This window comes from Lepidochelys kempii, chromosome 22 (assembly GCF_965140285.1).
Source record: "Lepidochelys kempii isolate rLepKem1 chromosome 22, rLepKem1.hap1, whole genome shotgun sequence".
Lineage (NCBI taxonomy): Eukaryota > Metazoa > Chordata > Testudines > Cheloniidae > Lepidochelys > Lepidochelys kempii.
In genome coordinates, this window is record NC_136401.1 from 17,842,500 (window position 1) to 17,866,881 (window position 24,382).

Here is a 24,382-nt window from a genome sequence, read left to right on the forward strand (position 1 = left end):
CTTCGTTGTACTATACTAGCGCATCCAGGGATTAGAGAGAGAGTCCAATGAAGCTTATATTCCTAATAACTGAAGTGGTTGTTTAGGTACTGGCATTTCCAAAACCCTTGTTGCTTCATTGCAAAAAACAATGCATATAAGATCTCTCAAGTAACTTTTTTTTGTGTAAAGCAAGAAAAAATTCATTCAAAAACAACAACAATTACCCTGAATTTTAGTCTGTCTGACAAGGTTGCTCAATGCAACTTTAAATCCTGTCTCCCTACCCTTCTAAAAGCTGCAGAGTTAAACAAATAAGCATAGAGGCATTTCACAAACAATAAGAAGAAAGCACCCAGAAGAATGGTTCCTGCTGTTAGGTACACAAGTGTTAGGTGAGCAGCAGGAAACCTGCATTTATAGGATTTCCAACTGAGTTTTTACTGGTTTCTGACAGTATGTCAGCCACATTCAAGGAACAGACACAAGCAGCACCCTCTAGTGTACGCTTTCAGGAAGAAATGCCGTACATTAAAATGCCGTTTCTTAACAGAATTCCATACATAATCACAGGTTTCAGAGTAGCAGCCCTGTTAGTCTGTATCCGCAAAAAGAAAAGGAGTACTTGTGGCACCTTAGAGACTAACAAATTTATTTGAACATAAGCTCTACGATACAACCGCATTTGCTCCAACCCCTCAGACAGAGACAAACACCTACAAGATCTCTATCAAGCGTTCTTACAACTACAATACCCACCTGCTGAAGTGAAGAAACAGATTGACAGAGCCAGAAGAGTACCCAGAAGTCACCTACTACAGGACAGGCCCAACAAAGAAAATAACAGAACACCACTAGCCTTCACCTTCAGCCCCCAATTAAAACCTCTCCAACGCATCATCAAGGATCTACAACCTATCCTGAAGGATGACCCATCACTCTCAAGATCCTGGGAGAAAGGCCAGTCCTTGCTACAGACGGCCCCCCAATCTGAAGCAAATACTCACCAGTAACCACACACCACACAACAAAAACACTAACCCAGGAACCTATCCTTGCAACAAAGCCCATTGCCAAATGTGTCCACGTATCTATTCAGGGGACACCATCATAGGGCTTAATCACATCAGCCACACTATCAGAGGCTCGTTCACCTGCACATCTACCAATGTGATACATGCCATCATGTGCCAGCAATGCCCCTCTGCCATGTACATGGGTCAAACTGGACAGTCTCTACGTAAAAGAATAAATGGACACAAATCAGACGTCAAGAATTATAACATTCAAAAACCAGTCGGAGAACACTTCAATTTCTTTGGTCACTCGGTTACAGACCTAAAAGTTGCAATTCTTCAACAAAAAAAAACTTCAAAAAGACTCCAACGAGAGACTGCTGAATTGGAATTAATTTGCAAACTGGATACAATTAACTTAGGCTTGAATAAAGACTGGGAGTGGATGTGTCATTTCACAAAGTAAATCTATTTCCCCATGTTTATTTCCCCACCCCTACTGTTCCTCACACGTTCTTGTCAACTGCTGGAAATGGCCCACCTTGATTATCACTACAAAAGGTCCTCCCCTCCCCCTTGCTAGTAATAGCTCACCTTACCTTATCACTCTTGTTACAGTGTGTATGGTAACACCCATTGTTTCATGTTCTCTGTGTATATAAAATCTCCCCACTGTATTTTCCACTGCATGCATCCGATGAAGTGAGCTGTAGCTCACGAAAGCTTATGCTCAAAGAAACTTGTTAAGTCTCTAAGGTGCCACAAGTCCTCCTTTTCTTCATACATAATCAGAATCTTAACAGGAGATGCTGATCATGATGCTGCTATCTGCCCCTAAAATTCAGCATGTGTCCATCCTTGGGGAAAATGTGTTAGCAGCAGCCAGGGGAAGATGCAACCACTGGGTTTCTTCTTCTACCACTCCCCCGCCACCCTGGTATTTTAGAAGAGCATCCTGCCAAACTGCATGAGTTAAACTGACATCCTTTGAATTAAGAGAAACCCAATATGAACTGGACAATGTTTTGCTTTTTCACAGTGTAATTTATGGACTAAGTGATCCCTCTGAAAGTCAGATGTCCGCCTAGACTATCATAATGGTCCCTTCTGGCCTGAACACCTATGAAGCTAAAATCTACCAAAATGGGATTTAATTCTATAATTTTGTAGCAGCAGCAGCACCACTGGACGTGCCATATTTTGGGCTACAATAAAACTGTATGTCCACTGCTACTATCCCTTAGAGCAGAGATATGTAATAGGACTGAGAATTTAAACCTCATTTGCTCCCTTATGAAGGTAAACATTCAATTATTTCAAGGAAAAAACTTAACTATTATTTCAAAGGCACAGCTGTGAATGGTACATTAAAGTGCAAGAGACTTCCTAATTTAGGGAGAAGCCTTTCACAAATCTGCCCTACGTGGGCTCAATCCTGCAAGGTGCAGAGTGCCTTCAACAATTCACTCAAGTGCTCACTACTCAACTTCTTCCAAGATCATGCTCTATATGGGCAGCATCAAGGGAAATGGGTGGCTCGTAGGGGTTAGAATGGTTTATGAAGAAATAACCCGAAAAATCCAAACTAGATCCAAAAAAACCCCCAACTCTGTTCTCTCAAAGCTCTCTTCTGAAATGTCTTGGCAGTCGCATTTAAAACAACAGTAGAAAAGTGTAGAGAACTGAGGGCTGACACTTCCAATCGAAGATAAGATGGAAATAACTACGAGTATTTTTTTTCCCCTAAATTTCTGTCAAGGTTATTTCTATAGCATTTGCATCTGTGGCTGAAGAGCGTGCGGCTGTACAATTTGTCATACTTACTCGGTGTACTTCAGCCTTGACAGCACAATGCTCTTCAGAGGAGAGGGAGGCACAGGGAATGAAAGGATCGTCCTTAAAGAGTCACAATAGTGTTCCATCCCTGGCCGGATGCTACTGTGAGTTCAGGTGTAATTTGCTGCCTCTGTCCCCAGCCTGCACTCATTGTAGGGTAAACAGCGCAGTGCAAATAATGAGCTCCTGGAACCAGGCTGTGTAAGGCGTTCCCTGACCCTGATTTTGCTTCCAAGAAAGAAAAGCTGCATATACAGCAAATAAGCTCTCTCCTATTTTCAAGGATCTGGGAGACATGGGCTGTTGGAGCTCAGCTCTCAAAAACTGCCGCACTCACCGTGAAATTTCTGTAGCAGACACTCCATGAGGGAGGTCAGCGGCAGGGCAAGCAGGGCCAAGGCAAAAGCCACGTTGAAGTTCAGGAAACCATTAATAAAATAGAAGGACCAGGGCTCGGTACCTGTGGGGGAGGAGGGGAGAGAAACAAAAGGTAATTAGCATGAGTGCCTAAAAGGACTGGATGTTATGGCACCCCCATTCTCTCTCTGCCCAACCATGATTAGTGATCAGCAGCTTCAGACATTGATTCTCTCTATACCCCATGGAGCTGAAACCGAAGAACGGGGTGAGGAGCATCTTACAGTAGGAGAAGCAGTGTGGTCTAGGGAATGAGCATGAATCCAATTTGAGCAGCTCCTGGGTTCTCATCCTGGCTTTGCCACTGATTTACTGTGTGACTTTCTCAGTCACTTCCACCTTTCTTTCCACGGCTATAAAATGGGGATAACGATGCCAGGAGGATTAGTCAATAGTGATTTGAAGGTGCCAGAGTGCCAAGTATTACATCGCTATCTCCATACAAGTAACTTCATTGTTTTTGCCTTTGGGGATTAACCAAAAACATACACACAACATATTGTCTCTTCCTTTCCTCTTAATAACAGTTAATCCTCAATGTTATACCCACTGCCTGCTGTTCATGAATCCATGGGACATTCTAACTATCAGCCCCAAAAGAATGGGCACCTCTCAAAATGCAAAGGCACAGCACTGCTGCAACGACACAGGACAGCCATCATCCCACTCTGAAAACCTATGCGATGAGAAAGTGGCATCTAGAACTGACAACGTCAAGAGATTCTGCTTCTCCAAACCAGCACCCACTGCAGCAGAGAAGCTCCTCAAGCGAGAGGCAGCTACAGAAGCCCTGGATGTTAAGATACTGTTACTGCCTGGAGCGATGCTGTCTCACAGGCTGCCAGAGCTATAAAACTTCTTACAAACAAACAAGAGAAAAGAGCTTGCATTCACACTTTATCCACCCGGGACACCTGCTGTAAAATTCATCTACCTGCTAGTTACACACATCTTCAGTCTCTAAAGTTTCCCTGTGTCGATTTGTTTTTCCTACAGTTTAGCTTTAATGGGAGGACACAAACATTTGTTCAGTAAACAGTTCAACCCCTCCTACTGCCATGACACATGGTTGGTTGCAAGCTTGAAAGGATGCAAACTGACAAAAATTCCAGTCCGACTTCTCATTCGTTTGTACTCTTAATTCAAGATGCTTAAAATCCTGAACAGTGGGGAATGCCAGCTCCTCTCTGCACGTTTGCCACCTTCTTGGTATGATTAGCACAATCAATCAGTAAATGACATGCGGGGGCTTTAATCAATGCACTGTTGTGACATGTGTCACAGGCGGTGGCAATTTCCTGCAATCAGAGCCACTTAAAAAGGGTCTGTGTTGAAATTAATCAGACAACGGAAAAGCAGCAAGGAAAACCTGACACCTCTGCAGCTTGTACAACTTAATGTATTGTAGTGTTTTTTCTTTTTTAAATGAGAGAGATCATCAGAAATTCAACTTCAGTCCCCACCCACCCACATCACCACCTTCGAAGTCTCAGGTGAGTATAATTCTCAGCCTGCTGCCAAAGCCCAAACACGGGACACAGAATGTGACGAAGACCCAAAAGGATGAGTGCACAATAATTATCCATACAGTAAATTTGCAATCGCTGTGGGATTTGTTCCTCCAGTGTCAATAACCCTTTCCATGACCTCTGTTTTATGATTCTTTATTTCTGATGTCTATAATTTTGAATAACCCAAGTGAAAGGGACACCAAATGTGTGCAGAATGTAGGTAACTTTGAGACTATAATGAGTGCCCGCCTTGGAAATCCGGGACATTTGAGAGCTATGTACATAAGAGAAAAGCCTATAACATGGAGGGGAATTAAATGTAAACAATATTATTTGTATTACTGTAGCTCCTAGGAGCCCTAGTCATAAGACCAGAATCTCATTGTGCGAGGCGCTGTACAGAGACAGAACAAAAACACAATCCCTGCTCCAAAAAGCTTCCAATCTCAGTACAAGAACAAGACTTAAGCTGTGTTGTTTACGTCCTACTGCTCTGAACTGTGGATATAGCTGAAGCCTGTTAGTTAACATTCAGGTAACACATTGCAATGTGCCTCAGTTTCTCCACAGGTAAAATGGGGATAACAACTTACTTTCTTTGCAAAGCGCTTTGCGATCTACTGATGAAAACAGATATATGGGAGCTAGGTATTAATTATTAACTGAAATGATTACACCTTGTGAGAGGGAAACCTAAAGGGAAACTCTCAGATTTCAAAGGGGAACACCCAAATTTAGAAAACGTGGGAAGAAGAAACACTCGGATACTCAGAGTGGTGAATGGACTCCCTGTGGGAGAACTCTCTATGTAAACAAGGGTTCGGTTTCTTCCCAGCCCAGCAGCTACTGGATTCTGTACTGCAGTCGCAATGCTGATGTGGAAGGAGTTGTGACATACCAAACTCAGGGCCAATTCAGTGTTGGATGGAGCATCAGGGGCATGGGCAAGCAAGGTGGAAGGAAATCCCCTCTCGAAACACACCTTTTCGCTGCAAGGGGGTTGTGTGCCTCTCCAGTGACCTGGCATATCAGTGGCCAACATTGCAGCAGTCTCCCCTCCTGGGATCTGTTTAATAACCCACTTTAGCACACCCACTATCTCCCAGGAAACCCAGTCCCCACCTGTCCATGCCTTCCCCTCTGGCTTCATTTATCCATCTGTACCAAAACCTATGAACTGTCTTTTAGGTGTCCACAGCCCACCTGCCAGGGCAATGTTATCCCTCATACTCAGAGTTCTTCCTCTAGGTCACAGGGGTTCAGGCAATTGTCAGCCTTTCACGGGCCATTGCCTGAAAAAAAAACCTAACAGCCGCCTGTAGCTATTTCCAATGGCGAGATGCCTTGTTCTACTCAGGTCTCTCCCCATACCTGAGGAGGACAGGACCTGCCTATTACATCCTGTTTTTCCCTTACCACAAGGCCTTGCTTTAGACCACAGTCACAGGATCTGGGGGAAAACCAGGGTCAGATGAGAGCTGGGACTAGACTCCTCTTAGAAAGGCACAGCCACCGCATGACAGACTCCAATGACAACGCAGAAGACAAATGGCCTGGAGCAGTGCTTTGATGCAGAGGCCCTTTCCCAAAGTTTGCTGCAGCGTGACTGAACTGCCTCTTAAGGACTAAGAGCTGGAGCCTTTTCTCCTTGTCCAAAGGCAAATTTACTGCTGTGCCTCAGAAGAAAAAAAGCCAAATCAGGCAGGAATAATGCGTCACATGGGCTAGTTAAGTGACCCGCTGATGCAAGGTTTTATGTAGAAAACACAAGCTTGAGGCATGGTCGCTGTGTTGACTCAAGCGTTCAGACACGTTCAGTCTCTCTGCCTCCCAGTGCAAAATGCCTTTATTTTTGTCATTCACAAAGTGACTTGAGACACGACAGCAATGAAAAGAACACCACACACAAGGAGAAATCCTGCCACTGTTGGAGTTCTTCGGGGATGGGGGAACTATCCTTCCACAGAGCAGTGGGAATAAGCTTCCCCAGCGTGACATTCGTAAGATAAAGGACTAAAAGGGATCTCCCAAGTCATTCAAGCAGAAACAGAAGAATAAACCATGCAAATCATATGGACTCATTGTGCCACGTCAAGTTTAACAGTGGTGGATTAAGGGAGAAAAGCAGCTGCAAGTGGTGGAAACAGAGCAGTGCAGTATTTACAGTAGGGACCACTGATGTAGCAGGCTGCATATAAGAACCCACAAGAGTGATTACTAAGCATTCCAGAGCCAGAAAACATTCAGCCTTGTGTTCTACTTCAGGGGCTGTTACAACCTTTAAACTCAATGAGCCAGATAAAATAGATTCTTCTTATTATTATTTATTTGTACTACCGTAGCACAGAAGAGTCCTAGCCATGGATCACAATCCCATTGTGCTAAGTGCTATACAAACAGATGCAACTCCAGTGAATTCCCCAAATGCTTCCCAAGTGTAACCGCATTACAAGTCACAACCAACACTCATCACATAAATGGGACGGGCTCAGCAGACGAATCCACTGGGCCACGGTAACAAAGGAATAACTCTCATTGTTCTCTTTATTGCTCGGCTACTAGTTCTAATGATTTTCTCCAACTGCTCATCTTTTTAGAGCCTCAAGAATACGGATCAGTGATATCTGCATATGAGCCACTGTCCCCACGGACACAGAAATCTGACAGCTGACAGTGGACTATTCACTACAGTGAGTGCCTCCATCAGGGGGAAAATAATATCTAGAAAAGAGGGGAAAAAACGCTCTTCTTGCATGCAGGATCTCAGCTTGTAAGCAAGAAAGATATACCACCATGTCCAGATACCACTTTTATGGATATGGCATGAGAATCCAAATAGAATGGTTATGTCAATGTTCCCTGTCATCTGTGCCCACCCAGAGCGTAACAGCCTCTCCCTCACGTACGATGCACTAAAGAGGTGTAGCCTGTGATCACACTATCTGGGAGGAAACCAGACTCAGAGAACTGAACCTAGACCCCTCACAGGGTATGTCTACACTGCAATTCATGACCTGTGTCAGCTGACTCAGGCTCACGGGGCTCAGGTTGTGGGGGTATACAACTGCAGCATAGACACTAGGCTCAGGCTTGAGGCTAAGCTCTGGGACCCTGCAAGCGGGGAGATTCCCAGAACCTGGGCTCCAGCCCAAGCCCAAACGTCTACACTGTAATTTTACAGCCCAAGCCCTGTGAGCCCAAGTCAGCTGATTCAGGCCACCCATGGGTGTTTAATTCCAGTGTAGACATACCTTTAAAGGCCCAGCCACCTCATGACAGACTCCAGTGATATCAGTAAAGGGAACGCAGGGGTTGATGGGCCAGGAACAGTGCTTTAATCCTGGCACTGAAGATGGTGCAACCTGGTGCTTCGTCAGCTCCCAGATTTTTATCCCGTTTCCATGAAAGCTGGGACGGCATTCCAAAGCCAACAGAACCTGCCTGGCCTTTTCATCCCCCTGGGTGGTAAGACTTTTCCTTACAAACAAACAGTATACAGCTCTCTAAACATATAGCATTATGGCATATAGCCTCCTGCCCACACAGCATTCAGCAGACATTTCACTGAGGCTCTTTTATTAGTACGAAGATGTTATACGAATGTCACTGTGCACAAATACGTTAGAACGGATTGGTTCCCAGAGGACACCAGAAATAGCTCACACACCAGCATAGAAAGGTCAGGGATGAGCCCAAGCCAAACCAAACCCCATCAGAAAAGTGTCTGAAGTTTCCATTACATAGGAGTCACTGCAATACATTTCAGATCGCTACTGCAGAGAACAAGGTCCCTGGCAAGGGCAACACTTGCCCTGTTGTACCACTAGAGACCAATCACTGTGCTGCCCCACCCAGAAATGCCCTTCTATCTGAGTGATACTCCTGAGACCCGCCAGAAGTTGCCAGAGGCAAAGATGGCATTAGAAACTATTCACTGCCGCAGTCTGGCCTAAGCATTATCAGACGTGCAGCGGGCTCTGTCTGAGAAGGGCAACAAGGAGATCTTGCTGCTTCCTCAGACACCCCCCCAGTCTCCTGTAGTCAGGCTATTTAACTGCAGCCCCTGTAAGCAGCCTCTTTAATGATCCCTCATTTGAACTGATTTTAACTCCCCCACAAAAAGCTCTTCCTTCATTTCTAATAGCACAAGGTCAGCTGGGAGCCAGGAGCCCCCATATGAGGAACATAGGAATTGCCAGACTGGATCAAATCCCACCTCCATCTAGCCCAGTATCCTGTCTCTGACAGTGGTTAGCACCGGATGCTTCAGAGGAAGGTGTAAGAACCCCTCTGATAGGCAGGTGTGGGGTAATCTGCCCCAAGCCTCAAATAGGTCTCAAATAGAGATCGGCCTAAAACCTGAAGCAGAAAGTTTTATTACCCTTCCAAATTTATCAATAATTTTGACAACTTGGGATGTTCTTGATGTCCAGTTCCTTTTTGAATTGTGCTAAGCTATAGGCCTCAAGAACCTCCTGGGTCAATCAGCTCCGCAGTCTAATTGCACCTCGTGTGAAAAAAATTTGCTTTGATCCATTTTGAATTTTTAACCCCTGAACGAAATTCTAGTCCCATCTCTGCCACTGACTTCCTTTGCGATCTTGGGCAAATCACTTTCCCTATTCTGTGCCTCAGCTTTCTGAGCTGGATTCTTATAGTACCAGCCTCAAAGGAAATAGGGGGGAATAGGTGTTATAAGCTCCATGAAGAGCTCTAAAGATAAAAAGAGATATATCGGGCTAAACATTATTATTGCTCCCCTTTCAGAGTCAATGTCTGCCACTTGTCAGGAGCAATTTTTCACCCCCATTCACATGTCTGAGAGAAACAAACAAAGATCAAGAGTAACTCATACAAAGCCAAAGCCCATCCTAACTCCAGCAAGACTGTCATAACAAACAGCAGCATGCAGAATTAATTAACCTTTATGTCTTTCTCCAGATTCCTGCAAATGCCCTTCTGGTAACCTCTCTTCTGTTGCATGCCAGCAAAGCTCAGGTCATGCACTGTCACAGAAGCGAGGAGATCCCCAAGACACAGTGTGGAACCAAAGAGTCTGTGAAGAACCTATGAGAAGTGAAAGGGCTCGGGGCTGTGCTCTCAGTTACATGCTGGGCTCCGCACCCTGTCTGGGTGAGACTGGAACAGCCACAAACAGGATTAAAGATGACAAACAGACTCACACAGCACGCTCTTGCTTTGGTTTAAGAGTGTAACCAATATTACTCAGACAGAGGATGAGTCACACAACCACTTTGGTACAACCACCCACTTTGAATAACGCTCATAAAACATGTGGAGGAAAACATAACTGTACCTTGGGGAGAACCTGAAATTTACAAAATTAGGCACACATGAAATACGATGTAGTCACATTGGATCTCAAACAGGTTTGCTGCTAAGAGTTCTCTGCTGTGAAGTGTAGGCTGCTGAGACATCCCGTGATGTGTTTGTGGTGCACCAGAACTTCAAAGCTAGAAACTCATCCAAAGCAACTTAGCTTAGCATTCAGCAAAACAAACAGAAAATATACAAATGTGGGTGAAAAAAAAAGGAGTACTTGTGGCACCTTAGAGACTAACAAATTTATTTGAGCATGAGCTTTTGTGAGCTACAGCTCACTTCATCGGATGCATACCATGGAAGCTGCAGAAGACATTATATACACACAGGTTTCAGAGTAACAGCCGTGTTAGTCTGTATTCGCAAAAAGAAAAGGAGTACTTGTGGCACCTTAGAGACTAACCAATTTATTTGAGCATAAGTTTTCGTGAGCTACAGCTCACTTCATCGGATGCATACTTGCATCACTTTAGATCTAAAGTTCTAAGTGAGCTGTAGCTCACGAAAGCTTATGCTCAAATAAATTGGTTAGTCTCTAAGGTGCCACAAGTACTCCTTTTCTTTTTGTATATACACACAGAGACCATGAAACAATATCTCCTCCCACCCCACTGTCCTGCTGGTAATAGCTTATCTAAAGTGATCATCAAGTTGGGCCATTTCCAGCACAAATCCAGGTTCTCTCACCCTCCGCCCCCCCACACACAAACTCACTCTTCTGCTGGTAATAGCCCATCCAAAGTGACAACTCTCTTCACAATGTGTATGATAATCAAGGTGGGCCATTCCCTGCACAAATCCAGGTGGGAAATGGCCCACCTTGATTATCATATACATTGTGAAGAGAGTTGTCACTTTGGATGGGCTATTACCAGCAGAAGAGTGAGTTTGTGGGGGGGGGGAGGCGGAGGGTGAGAAAACCTGGATTTGTGCTGGAAATGGCCCAACTTGATGATCACTTTAGATAAGCTATTACCAGCAGGACAGTGGGGTGGGAGGAGGTATTGTTTCATGGTCTCTGTGTGTATATAATGTCTTCTGCAGTTTCCACGGCATGCATCCGATGAAGTGAGCTGTAGCTCACGAAAGCTCATGCTCAAATAAATTGGTTAGTCTCTAAGGTGCCACAAGTACTCCTTTTCTTTTTGCGAATACAGACTAACACGGCTGTTACTCTGAAACAAATGTGGGTGGTATTCCTGACTCAAGAGAGACATCAAGTGGCAATAGACAGGAACTGCCTCACTGGTGAGCTCAAAAGCAAAAGCCGAAAGCATGTCTTTGCAGTCAGGCCAGATCACAAACGTGCAGGTTTGTCCCACAGAAATTTAAGGTGCCAGTTTTAAAACTTAACTACATCAAATGAGCCCTCACAGCACACCCCAATATTTTGTTATAATGCACTCACCATAAAGATCAGGTCCGTGAGGTGTGAAGACATTGTATAAAACAATGTTAAGAGGAGTGATTACCAGCTTCCCATAGTAATAGCTGTCAACAATCACAAGGGGAACCTGGAACAAAGCATTTAAAATTCATATAGCACTCGCAGCTTTGGCCAGAAATTCCAAATCAATGAGGGGCCGCCCAGTGTGCAGTGACACTGCCAAATTTCCATATTTGTGCCAAGGAATAAACAGCCTCCCAGCCCCCATGCTGCACGAATGCTAGGTATACGATGCCTGGCTCTAACTGACAGGGTCCCTACAAGACAGGCACAGCTATTCAGTGCTGCAGCTTCTTCCAGGAGCATAAAGGGTTTAGAGTCTACACCATACTTCGTTCATCATGCAGCAATGAACTGGAGATGCTGAGAGCAAAAGAGGAGTTTGGTTCCTAGTCCCCTGCCCCTTTGAGACTGGACAGTGAACAGCAAAGGCTTAGAGCAGCATCTCATTAACCACACTAGCCTTTAGGGCAGAGCATTCAGCAGCAGCAGCCAGCATTGGCATGTGTTGTTTTGGGCAGCGGGATACATGTTTTTTCCATCCCTCTGGGAATCAGGTAACAAGTACCATACCTGGCAGGATGCCCCTGCTCTGCACCCTCTGTACAGGTACTAGAGACTGATTTTCAAGTTCTGATTAAGATGGATTCAGCTAGAGACTGGAGGAAGAACAAGCAGAGAATACAAGCCCTCTGGGAGCAGCAAAGGGAGGTCAGTCCTCTGCAGGAGAGGCAGAGCAAGGGGATCATTGCATGGAAGCTACACAACTTCTCTGCCTTTGAAATCACCTGTAAGAATGAGGGGAGTGAGCCAGGAACAGAGAGTGAGGATATTGAGCTCAGGGAGATTCTTGTTAATAAGAACCTCAGCAGACACTGGGCAAGTCCTCTGAAAGGGCTCTCCCTGCAAACGAGCCCTGGCTCTGTTACAACCCCAGCCCAGCTCCTCCGTTGTGCTTTATTACAGCAACTTACCAAAAACAGGATCAGGGCCACCAGACACCAGTTCAGGAAGCTCTTCCACCTCCGCTTTATTATCAGCAAGTCAATGGCAATAGGTATCCTGGAAAAGACAACATCTGCGTCAGGGACCCTCTTCAATCTAGTAATCACCTGCCTGCCTCACCTTGAGAATCCTTGTCCCTTCCTCCCCCCAGGTCCAGGAAGACAGTTAATGGGGGTGGGGGGCAGAGGAGAACTCTCTCCCCTCAGTCTCAAGCCAGGAACCAACTTCCTGCCAGTCCTTCATCAAACTGTTCCTTTTTCCAAGGGGAATAATTCAGCAAATCTAACAAGACATCTTTGAGAGGACTGTTGGCAGCAGGGATCAAACCTGACACCTCTGGATATTAAAGCACAATCCTTGATTACCTAAGCTAAAAACCCCGGCTGTGTTAGCCCAGTCCGTGGCAAACACATTAACCTCTGTATGTGGCCCAGTCACCAACCCAGCACTACACTGAAAGCATGTGGGTTATACAAATACCACCTAGACTCTGGGTAACGTGTACCACATGGAGGCAGGGTTTTCCTAATGATGCCACAGCCTCCCAGCCAGAGAGCTGAGCACTCAGCCTTGAAAAGCACAGAACCTCAGTCGGGCCTCTGAGTTTTCCTCTCCTTACCCAAGAGCTGCACTGAAGGGCCAACCCACAATGGCTCCAGCTGCCACACCCAACACGGCTATAGAGGTCTTATCCATATACCAGCCAGTCATAGCAACCACTGTGGTGTACATACAGAAACTGCTGGGGAGGAAGGCTACAAAGCAAAGAAAGAAAGAGGTCAGCTAAACTTTCACATAGGTAAAATACTGCATAGGGTCAACCTAAGGCTCTGTAACAGGCAGAGTACAGTCTGCTATAAACACTGGGAATGAAATCCTGGCCACACTGAAGCCAATGGCAAAATTCCCACTGATTTCAACAGAGCCAGATTTCACACCGGAAGTCCTCCAGTTAAGAGCCTCTATTCTGCCAAGATTAAGCCCAGAAATATTTCCTCCAAGTACTACAGTCCCTTTGCTCATAACCTTCCATGTTCCACAGTGGCAGTCCAGCCAGAAGGCCAGCATTTGCAGATGTATAATTACCCATAACACTTGCTCTATCATCTGTGTCCTCATCTGGGGTGGACTGGGCACAGTCCTCGAGAAACCAAGTGGGATTATGGGGAAATAAACAGGGAACGAACGAGAACTACATGAATAGTGATGGAAAGGGCCTTCTAGCAGTCACTGTAAACAAAGGCAGTGCAGAATAGGAGATCTCAGACATCGTCTGGCTGTCACACCTCCCCTCCTTCTGAGGCCACGTCAGCACAACTGCAAGAAACCATTGCTTGAAATGACTTCCAGTTGCCACCCTTGCACAAAGTGTCCCTTCACATGCACACAATACCCACCCTAGGTGTTTTACAAACCTGGGTTGCAGTGGTTGGCTTGGCAGAGACCATTCAAATGGTGGGGGTACATTAAGGCACATAAAAATGACAGCCTAATGCAAGATGACACCTTTTCTCCCCCTGGTTAAAACTGGGCCACTGGCCCATGCAGAAATGTCAAAAACACTTAAGGAAAATAGTCCCAGAATGACTAAGACCCAGTCTGAGAGAAAAGGGGTTTGAAAGGCATGGCTCACTACACTGAGACTGGGGTCTGCAGCAGAAACAAATACAGCCAGGGAGGAAGATAAAGGAAAGAAGCGAGTGGTACACATCTGGGACAACAGCTGCTCTTTGGCCAGATTTTTTTTATTAGAAACGTCTGCAGCAGGAGAGCAAGGGATTATCCATGTCAAGCACTGGGCATTGAGTTCTTATGGGAACATTTTAAGGTAACGCTTTAAAAACCCTGCAGTTGAGCTTTTCCCCTCCTGACCCACCCGTGCACTCCTGAGAGTGGGTCACCCCTGCACTGGCTGCTGAGCAAGCTTACCTGCAGCTGAGCAAAACATCCCAGCGCCGAGAACTAAGAAGGCCAGCATCAGCCGGCTCACATGCAGCCCAAATTTCTTACACACGGCCCTAGGGAAGCAGAGAGAAAATCAGACATAGCGCCATGGAAACATCTCCTGCGTACAAAAGAAAAAACACTGCACAAATCAATAGCTACTGCATGCAGAGCTAAAAGCAGCTCTTGGCAACCACGTGCTGGAGAGCTCTCGCTCCTCAGCCCCTAGAGACAAATGGACGGAGGGAGAATGGATACTCTGAACCCATCTACACTTGGATTTCAGCCCCCTGCATAGCTACGCCAGTGCAAACCCCTACTGTAGGGACAGTTTGCACCAGAGTAAGTTGCACTGGTGTGAATCATCGGAAGATAGGAATTGCCAGACTTGGTCAGACCTGTGGCCCATTCAGTTCAGTATTCTGTCTCCAGGTGTGCTTCACCAGCGTACGTAGTCTCTGCACTAAGGGTTTGCACTGGTGCAGCTACACCAGGAACTGCTACTCCAGAGCACACCAGGCCTCCGTTTTACCAGTCACAGTAGCACCATACTGTTAGGATATAGATATTCAGGCCTGTCTGTAAAGGCCTAGACTAAGAATTTAGGTGTATTCTTATCACTTGGCTAGTTAGAGGTATAAAAGAAAGAATCAAAATCACTACCAGCCAGTGTAAGGTCCTTCTCTTACTGTGACAGTCTGAGGCCCTGTTCTTAGGCTAAACCCTTTGGCTAAGCAACAGAGGCAGCCATAAGCTGGGAAGTGACCAGTCACCTCCTCATTCCAAACTTGTCACATTGAAATAAGGTGCTATTGGGCTGTTAGGAATACAATCCTGTCCTGATAATGCCTATCACCTCCAGAGTAAGGGAAGTGCCTAGAAGATGTAAAAGGAAACTTAATTTGATAGCATCCTGTCTGGCAAGAACTCACTTATCAATAGCTGGGATGTGAAATCCTCACTTCTGTATTGTTTTGTCATTATAGTTTCCACTTTGCTATTGTTTGTCTGTATAATCTTTGTCTGGTTCTGTGATTGTTCCTGTCTGCTGCATAATTAATTTTGCTGGGTGTAAACTAATTAAGGTGGTGGGATATAATTGGTTACATAATCATGTTACAATAGGTTAGGATTGGTTAGTTAGATTTCAGGAAAATGATTGGTTAAGGTATAGCTAAGCAGAACTCAAGTTTTACTATATAGTCTGCAGTCAATCAGGGAGTGGGAGTGGGTAGGGTGGTGGAAACAGGGAATGGAATCATGTTTGGCTAAGGGCAGAAATGGGAACAGAGACACAGGTGTAAGGCTCTGTGGTGTCAGAGCTGGGAAGGGGGATACTAAAGAAGAAAACTGGAATCATGCTTGCTGGAAGTTCACCCCAATAAACATCGAATTGTTTGCACCTTTGGACTTCAGGTATTGTTGCTCTCTGTTCATGTGAGAAGGACCAAGGAAGTAAGTGGGTGAAGGAATAAGCCCCCTAACATCTTGGTGCCGGTGACTCACTCTGATGCATCGCATCGGATAGGTGAGCGGCAGCCTGTAAGTCCCCCTCCCCAACAGTCCGCACAGCTGCTTGGAGGGGGTATAGCGAACTCTCGTAATGGTAGTTGCGGGTTCTGGCAAGCCAGGGTAAAGGATTTTTTGGATAAATGGATAAGGAAGAACCAGGGCCCATACCAGGTGCAGGGGCCACCCTGGGATGAGATTAAAAAGGAAATGGAGGAAGTGTTAGGGAACCCAGAGGGATGGGGGGTGGCTGAGGAGCCCACCCTCCTTGGTATATGGGTAGTGGAAGAAGGTCCCTGCCCATGAGGACTGAATTCCTTCCAGGAAAAGGAGGCACTTCAGTCCCCTTGTGAGAGGTTTGAAGTAAGGAAAGCATTATGGGAAGCTGCCAGGAATCTTTCAAGTTTGGTGCTGCTTCAGCAAGGGCTGCTGAAGGGTTGTAAATTAGTTAGCGGTAGTGAAAGATGATTTGGCACAACAGGATTTGAAGTCAAAAGCAGAGTTAACAGACCACCTTTAGAGACTGGGGCTGGGACTTGGTCCTGGGGGAGTGGAGAGGAAGAAGGGGAAGAAAAAAAAAGTTTCAAAGTGCAACCTGCCTTTTCACACTCTTGTTTTTCTGAAGTTTTAATGGAGGGTACTTTGAATACTTATGTGAGATGTCAAGAAGGAAGTTTTTGTTTAATGATAAAACCCAGTTATATAAATATAACTGTATGTGCAACTCTGTGCAGTCACATTGGATGGAAGCTTGGTAATTAAATTATCCAAGGGGGTCAGGTAGAGTGGCTACTACCACCACTATGCTTCTGTCCCCAGTTTTACAGCTATTCTGAGGGAAAATGGGCCCTTTGCCCACAGAAATGATCTATAAGGGACTGCTACAGGCAGCAGGAGGAGAGAGAATCTGAGCAAAATTATTTGACTATTGGGTAATGTAATCAAAATCACTAAAGGATGTAAGGGGTTTCTACTGGAACTTAACTTGGCTGCCTCTGGTTGGGTCTAGCTGTACAAGATGGAAGTGTAATCGGGGTACAGTTGTGTGAAAAAGAGTAATCACAGTGAAAGAAATGTTAGGCAAAAGAGAATTTTTGTGTGCGCGCACAGGTAAAAGAAAAGGAAAAGGGGAGGAATGATGGGAACACTAAGCCTTGGGGTGACTCGGGGGGGGGGGGGATCAGATTGTTGCTTTAGTGGGTGTGCATGAAAACTCTGTGGGCATGGGAGGCAGTTACACCTTGTGTAAAATTAATAGGGCTAATATAATGTTATGGAGATTAAACTATATGGAAGGAATGTGCATTTTCCCAGGACATGTGGAGTGTCTATTGGAGAAGGGGTAAAAGAAATGCAAACAAAACATGGTACTTAATTAAAATCCTGTTAGGGCTCCAAAAGGGGCCACAATAGGTTGTGCTTTCTTTTTCAGATCTGTGTGTGATTTGAAGCAGGAGATGAAAGTGGAAAGTAATCAGAACTCTGGTGGAAGTAAAATGTTTCCCTTTTAAGACAGTGTCTGAGCTGCTAACAGCTTTGGATCCAGAAGCAAGCTAGTAAGCCTCTGTGTAAATGCAAATTACCTAGCTGATGGGCACAAAGGAGCTGCAAATAATTAATACATCTGGTCAGCAAACAAGCTACGAAAAGACTCAGATTATGGCCCTCCAGGAAAGGGAGGTGAAAAAACATGTCAAGCCTGAAATTAAGGGGGACAGGTTAACCTTAAGGGGGGGGAGTGGGGGTGTGCAGTGCTAAAATCTGAAGCTGTCTCTCAGCTATTACCTGAGAATAAACTTAATGCTTGGTACAGCAGAGAAACTATTGCAAACATGGTCTGTTGCACAAGAGGGGAAACTGAGGTACACCACTTCATGAATTTCATAAATGACCAGTGAGTGGGGTAATTCACTAGCCTGACTATAGAACAACATAAGGACAGCCTGGAGGTAATTCTTCTGGTTTTCCTGCAATTAGCAAGGAAATTTGTAAGAGAAAGAGGTGGTATTATTATTATTATTATGAAGCAATAATCTGTCCCCACCAGAGGGGTGGAAATTGTTTCTTTTGTTTTTCAGACACTCTACAAGCAAGCTGGCACCAGCAGGAAAAATAACCCAGAATACTATGGATCTGTGTTTTGTGTTTGTCTGTGGTGTTTGTCTTGTTGCTAGCATTGTTGTGTTTTAATGAACAAAAAACCTCATGACATGGGTGGGAGATGGCTTCAAAAGGCTGACCTTGGGGGGGAGGAGAGATGTGTGTGGGAATCCAAATGCTCAACTAGGAGGCCAGCACCTGTCTAATAGCTACCATGGTACCTGGAAATGGAATGGCAACTAAGGAGGTCCCCACAAGCCCTATGGAAATAATGAGAAGGGGAGGAGCTCACTGGGAATCAATGGAGGGGTGTGTAAAATAGTATAAATCAAAGGAAGATGTTTGGATGTGCCCCTCTCCTGTGACTATGGAGGAGCAGGATCAATGGCCTACGCAAGGGGTGGACAATTGAGTGTACTGTGTATAAGGTGTTTTGCTGGGAATGTACATATGACTGGGGGCACAATTACACCAGCCCATAACCAAACTACACACATCTACATGCTGCTATCTGGACTTTGGTGCACAAATGGATCTGTGAATCTTATTGCTGTGAATAATCAAACCAGGGCATACTGCCTGATTCCATACCAAGTGGTCAAGCTGGTTTGGACAATATCCCATTTCTCTGTGAATATTCAGTGGACTTATGATATGGACAAAAGCAAGCAAAACCTGCAGGGGCAGCTTGTTGCAACTGCCAGCAACTGGACACATCAGATCGTGACCCTGTCAAAGGAGGAGAGGCAGTGTTTTGGGCGTGTCTCGGACGTTGGACCATACTGCAGTGGTCAGGACTCGGTGTTGCTATGGATTTTGTATTGTTAACTGTACTTGTGTTACGTTGCATATGGAGATAACCTATAAGTAATAAGCCCTCCAAACCCTGCAGTGTACTAGACAACCCAGACCCAACCTTCTCGGGCCCACTCTAATGGGAAGTCTGGAACATTAATTGGAATAGGTATGGTATGTCCGTACGAGAGACTGTGCAGGGCACTATACTACACAAGGGGCAGTGGGATAAATGGAATATCGACACCTTCCACCTTGATGCCTGGCCCTATCAGGAAATGTGTCGCCATATGTCCTATGCTTTTCCAGGGATACCTGAGCAGGAGGATCCCAAAAGAAAAAAAAGGGATGGAGTGTTAGGATATAGATATTCAGGTCTGTCTGTAAAGGCCTAGACTAAGAATTTAGGTGTATTCTTATCACTTGGCTAGTTAGAGGTATAAAAGAAAGAATCAAAATCACTACCAGCCAGTGTAAGGTCCTTCTCTTACTGTGACAGTCTGAGGCCCTGTTCTTAGGCTAAACCCTTTGGCTAAGCAACAGAGGCAGCCATAAGCTGGGAAGTGACCAGTCACCTCTTCACATTCCAAACTTGTCACATTGAAATAAGGTGCTATTGGGCTGTTAGGAATACAATCCTGTCCTGATAATGCCTATCACCTCCAGAGAAAGGGAAGTGCCTAGAAGATGTAAAAGGAAACTTAATTTGATAGCATCCTGTCTGGCAAGAACTCACTTATCAATAGCTGGGATGTGAAATCCTCACTTCTGTATTGTTTTGTCATTATAGTTTCCACTTTGCTATTGTTTGTCTGTATAATCTTTGTCTGGTTCAGTGATCGTTCCTGTCTGCTGAAGTAAGTAGGTGAAGGAATAAGCCCCCTAACACATACCAAAGGCTGAAGTTTGCTTCCCAGAATCAGGAGCAGTGCCATGCTCATGGCTGCTGCCAATGGAGATGCCAAGTGGGACAACGATGGCTCGAAAAGAAGTGACAGGCAAAGACTTCCCACTTGGACCAGCTAATTGCATGTCCAGGCTAGTGCTTTATGAATCTGCAAACTCCACTGGAGTTAACCCTCATCTGGGATCAACAGAGCCTGGAGAGAGAGAACTTGGGGGTGCTACTGAATTTTGAAGCTATCCAGTGCATCCCAGCTGAAATCACCTACGTAAAATGAAGTCCGCTGTTTCCCCTCTTCGACACACCAAGTATAACTCAGCTCTGGCAATTCTGCTGATGTCAGTGGGAGAGCTGTGCACATAGCCTGAGCCAAATGCCAGAGTTAAGACTTACTCAGTGGACCTGAGCGCAGAATTTGGCCACAGTGGCAGGATTCTAACCAATGTTTTCCTAGGAATCTTTGCTGACTATGTATTTTGACAGATTTTAATGTGAAGCACTATAATCCACATGAGATATCTTTTCAGCCCTCATTGTCAGTGGCCATAACCATCCTTGTTATTCACACTGGGCTATTCCCTGAGCCAACAGCTTCGTCTACTCACTTATAAAAGTAAAGCTCACAAATGCAACTCAAGAAGGCCAAGAGACATCGCAGGAAATAAAAGACGAGAACCTAGGAGAAACATTCAGAGTTAGAAATGGAATTTATAAATGGAATTGAAGTGCCTGCTGGTATGTGAAAGGCTAATTCAAGATGGAATAACTACTGCCATGGTGAGAACCCCACAAAAGCTACTTTTTAAATGATGGCACCAAAGTCCACTCAATGCGCTGCCTGATCCCGCACCCACTGAGCTCAATGGCAAAGTTCCCACTGACTTGAAAGGCCCAGGATCTGGCCCTTTGACACTAAGTCCTTTATGGCAAAAAGGTGAAAAAGAAATGACTCCACTGAACTGGACCCTGAGTTAGCCTGCCCTCTCCTCTTTCAAGTCTTGAGAACCAAAGCTTTAACTGCAACATTACAAAGAGAAATTATCCCAAATATCCACCCAAATATCCATCCAGCTATCATGCACACACACAAGAGCATCTCGGTATTAAGGGGTGGAGCTATCCCTTGTGTGGCAGATAGGTACCCAAGCAACAACATGTTTGTTTAAATGCTTTTTCACTCTCTCATGTCTGCAGGTTATAATATGTTGTGTGAGAAGTGGAGCATGCTGATTTTTATATTTTGATTTTCAAAATTAAACCATTAAAAAAAGATTTAAAAACCATTGCAAAAGCACTACTGGATGAAACTTCCAGAGAGCATACAAATGAAATCAGCTCCATATCTTCCAGGAAGCTTAACAGCAGATTTGAGACTAAACCCCTTAAACCAGTGGTTCTCAAACTTTTGTACTGGTGACCCCTTTCACATAGCAAGCCTCTGAGTGAGACCCCCCCTTATAAATTAAGAACACTTTTTTATATATTTAACACTTTTATAAATGCTGGAGGCAAAGTGGGATTTGGGGTGGAGGCTGCCAGCTCATGACCCCCCCCATGTAATAACCTCGCGACCTCTTCAGGGGTCCTGACCCCCTGTTTGAGAACCCCTGCTTTAGACTGCTTTGAAAAGCTCAGTCATTATGTTTCATGTTCTCTGTGTGTGTGTATATATATATATATCTTCCTACTGTATTTTCCATTGCATGCATCTGATGAAGTGGGCTTTAGCCCAAAAAAGCTTATCCCCAAATAACTTTGATAGTCTCTAAGGTACCACAAGTACTCCTAGTTCTTGCTGCTGATACAGACTAACACGGCTACCACTCTGAAACCACACTAATTAACAATTTCAGTGCCCCTTGTGTCAAACAGTTGCTTTCTTTGATACAGACCAAAGGGCAGGTGATTTCTCACAAGCAAAGCTTTGACACACGATTTACCTTATTTGTCTGTAGAACTCTAGCATGGAATAAGGCTGGCAAGGCATGAAGCCATAGGTAAGCATAGGAGCGAATGGCATAGACTGGAGAGTATTCCCACGTCTGGAACCCTTTCCCATAGACGAGGTAGTGCATCTACAAATCCAAATTTAAAAAAAAAAACAGGTTAAAAGGAGGACACATGTTTGCTTTAGCCATTAGCAAACAATAGCGTAAGATAATTGATATGTTGAGGGCACAGATCAGCATGATGCAGCTCTAGGCAAATTTGTATCAAGAATCTGAGCAGACCAATTACAAAAGCCAAAATTCCTCTACTAGGAAGGAGAAGCCACTCACCGGTTCCCAGTAGTTAAATGTCTCATCACAATCTGAGATGTTACTCAAGAGGGCAGCGCAGAACCGGGCTGAGATCAGACACTTGAAAGCTGTGGATCCTTCAGGTGCCCAGACCTGCCCTGCTTTGTTCCCAGATGGCCTAATCAAGAGCAAAGAACTAGTGTCAGGAGGACTTACTGGAGTGGATGATATAAGGTAATAGGATAAAGAGCAGCAAGATGACACAGAGCAAAGAACCCAAGAGACTGGGAAATCCACACAGAAAGAGTTAAGACAATGAATATGTCTGTACTCCCTCTTCATTATCCTTAAAACACACTCCGAGTCAATCTTAGGCTACAGCTCTTTGCAGTCTCCTTTCAGATCCTTCTGCTCAGGGCATGCTAGGCGACCTTTTCATTACATTTAAATTCAAGTTGGTTTATCCATTTACACATCTAATAAATGTCACTTCTTAGACAGTTACTTGGCTCAACTGACCCTCACCCAACCTAGGACCCTTTAGAGACATTTTCCTCACTCTATTTTACGTACTTATGTGGCCCCACCACTGTTGTAGCTGAACTCACAATCTTGAATACATTTACCCTCACAACAAGCAGGAGAGTGTTCTTACCACCGTTTTACAGATGTGGAGGTGAGGCACAGAGGAACTAAGCGACTTGCCCAAGGCAGTCTGTGGCAGAGCAGGGCCTTGTACCCAGGTCTCCAGAGTCCCAGGCTAGTGCCCTAATCACTGGGCCATCCTTCCACCCCTTGAATCCCCATCCCAGCGCTTACCAGACCTAGCCCTGCTTAGGCTGTGAGGTTGGATGGCACCCTGGCACCAAGTGCTACAGCTACCTTTCTAACTACACTGAGGAAATGTACATGGCCCCAGGCTCCACTCTGTTTTTTTTTCATTCCTACTGTTATGCCTTACTACAGATCAAACCTAGTTCTGATATCAGTGAATCCATTCTATAGGGGTCCTTGTACTGCACCCACCATTGTGGCATCTCAGCACCTCTATGTCAAGCATATTCCAAACGAATGCATGCCAGATCAACTTCTACCCATTGGGTCCCTCTGCTCTAAGAGGCGGCTAGAGCTCGACTCTGGCGAAACCATCCTGCAATGTTCAACAAGTCTAGCTAAATGCCAGGCTCTGCTTGCAGAAACTGAGCCCTGGCGCATTCACGGAGCCAAACCCTTGCTAATGCCTAATAGTCCCAAGCTACACAGGGCCACCCCCACAAGGCTTGGAGACTGTCAGGCCCCTTCACAGGGAGACACGGTGGATGTAGTAACATTTGGTCCAACAGACTGTACCTCACCCACCTGGTCTCTCGTATATCCTGGGACCAGCATGGCTACACCACCATTGCATGGGTCCCCTCATGATTTCTTTATCAGGCAGCAGCAAGGCTAATGCGCGCTGTCTATATGCAGCTCACATGCCAGGTGGTAGGGTGACCGCTCTGCACCTGGTCCAGGCCATCCCCAGGGGGCCGGGCTCGGGGGCCGGGCTCGGGGCCCCGGGCCCCGCTCCCCAGGGGGCCGGGCCGGGCCCTTGCACCCCGCGGGGACCACCTCACCAGCGCGCCCCGCACCCCGCTGGCCGGGCCCCAGCCGCCCGCCTGGCACCTACTCCGCCTTGGCCTCCTCCGGGCCCGGGCCCGGCCCTTCCTCTCGCGGCCGGACCGGGTCCCCGCCGCCTCCCCTCGACCGCTGCCGGGTCCCTTTGGCCGCCATGCCGAGCTCGGGCAGCAGCGCGCCGCGCCGCGCTCCCCCCGCCGCTCGCGGGCGACGCACGGGCTGAGGCCGGCGGCCGCCATACTTAGTGCGGGCAGCCCCAGGCGCCGGCTGCAGCCGCCGCCGCCGCCGCCGCGCCCGGCCCGCCCGGGGACCCGCTGTGCTCAGCTGAGCCGGGCTTCGGTCCGCTCCCTGCAACGGGCACCGGGCGAGGGAGGCAGGCGGGGAAAAGCTCCCCGCTGTGCGCTGAGCGTGCAATTCTCACCGTGCAAGAGGGGTGTATAGGAGAGCGCCCCCCTGTGGGCCGAGCATGCAATTCTCATTGTGCAAAGCGGGAGTGCACAGCTGTATGCAATGTGCGCCATTTCTCTCCGTGCAAGGGAGGTGCATAGGAGAGCGCCCCGCTGTGCACTGAGCGTGCTAGTCTCACCCGGCAAGGAGGTGCATAGGCGAGCGTCCTGTTGTGTACTTCTCTCCATGCAACGGGGGGGAGGGGAGGGTTTATAGGAGAGCACCCTGCTATGCAATTCTCATCATGCAACTGGGGGTGTAAAAGATGCCCC

The 24,382-nt window shown here is 46.1% G+C and overlaps 1 protein-coding gene across 5 annotated transcripts in view; it reads right to left on the minus strand.

Moving 5' to 3' along the window:
* ALG9 (ALG9 alpha-1,2-mannosyltransferase) overlaps positions 1-23,989 on the minus strand; it is a 118,781-nt gene extending 94,792 nt beyond the window's left edge. For all 5 annotated transcript variants that reach the window (XR_012155956.2, XM_078849917.1, XM_073321219.2 and 2 more), the window contains exons 1-9: positions 23,716-23,989; positions 22,086-22,224; positions 21,747-21,881; positions 20,412-20,482; positions 14,484-14,572; positions 13,174-13,309; positions 12,524-12,611; positions 11,511-11,616; positions 3,169-3,291 (exon numbers count right to left, since the gene is read on the minus strand). Coding sequence is in view for 4 of the 5 variants with exons in the window: in XM_078849917.1 (XP_078706043.1) it covers positions 3,169-3,291; positions 11,511-11,616; positions 12,524-12,611; positions 13,174-13,309; positions 14,484-14,572; positions 20,412-20,482; positions 21,747-21,881; positions 22,086-22,224; positions 23,716-23,819 (991 nt within the window). In the remaining variant the exon portion in view is untranslated. The remainder of the gene's footprint in view (positions 1-3,168; positions 3,292-11,510; positions 11,617-12,523; positions 12,612-13,173; positions 13,310-14,483; positions 14,573-20,411; positions 20,483-21,746; positions 21,882-22,085; positions 22,225-23,715) is intronic.
* Positions 23,990-24,382: the final 393 nt, after the last annotated feature.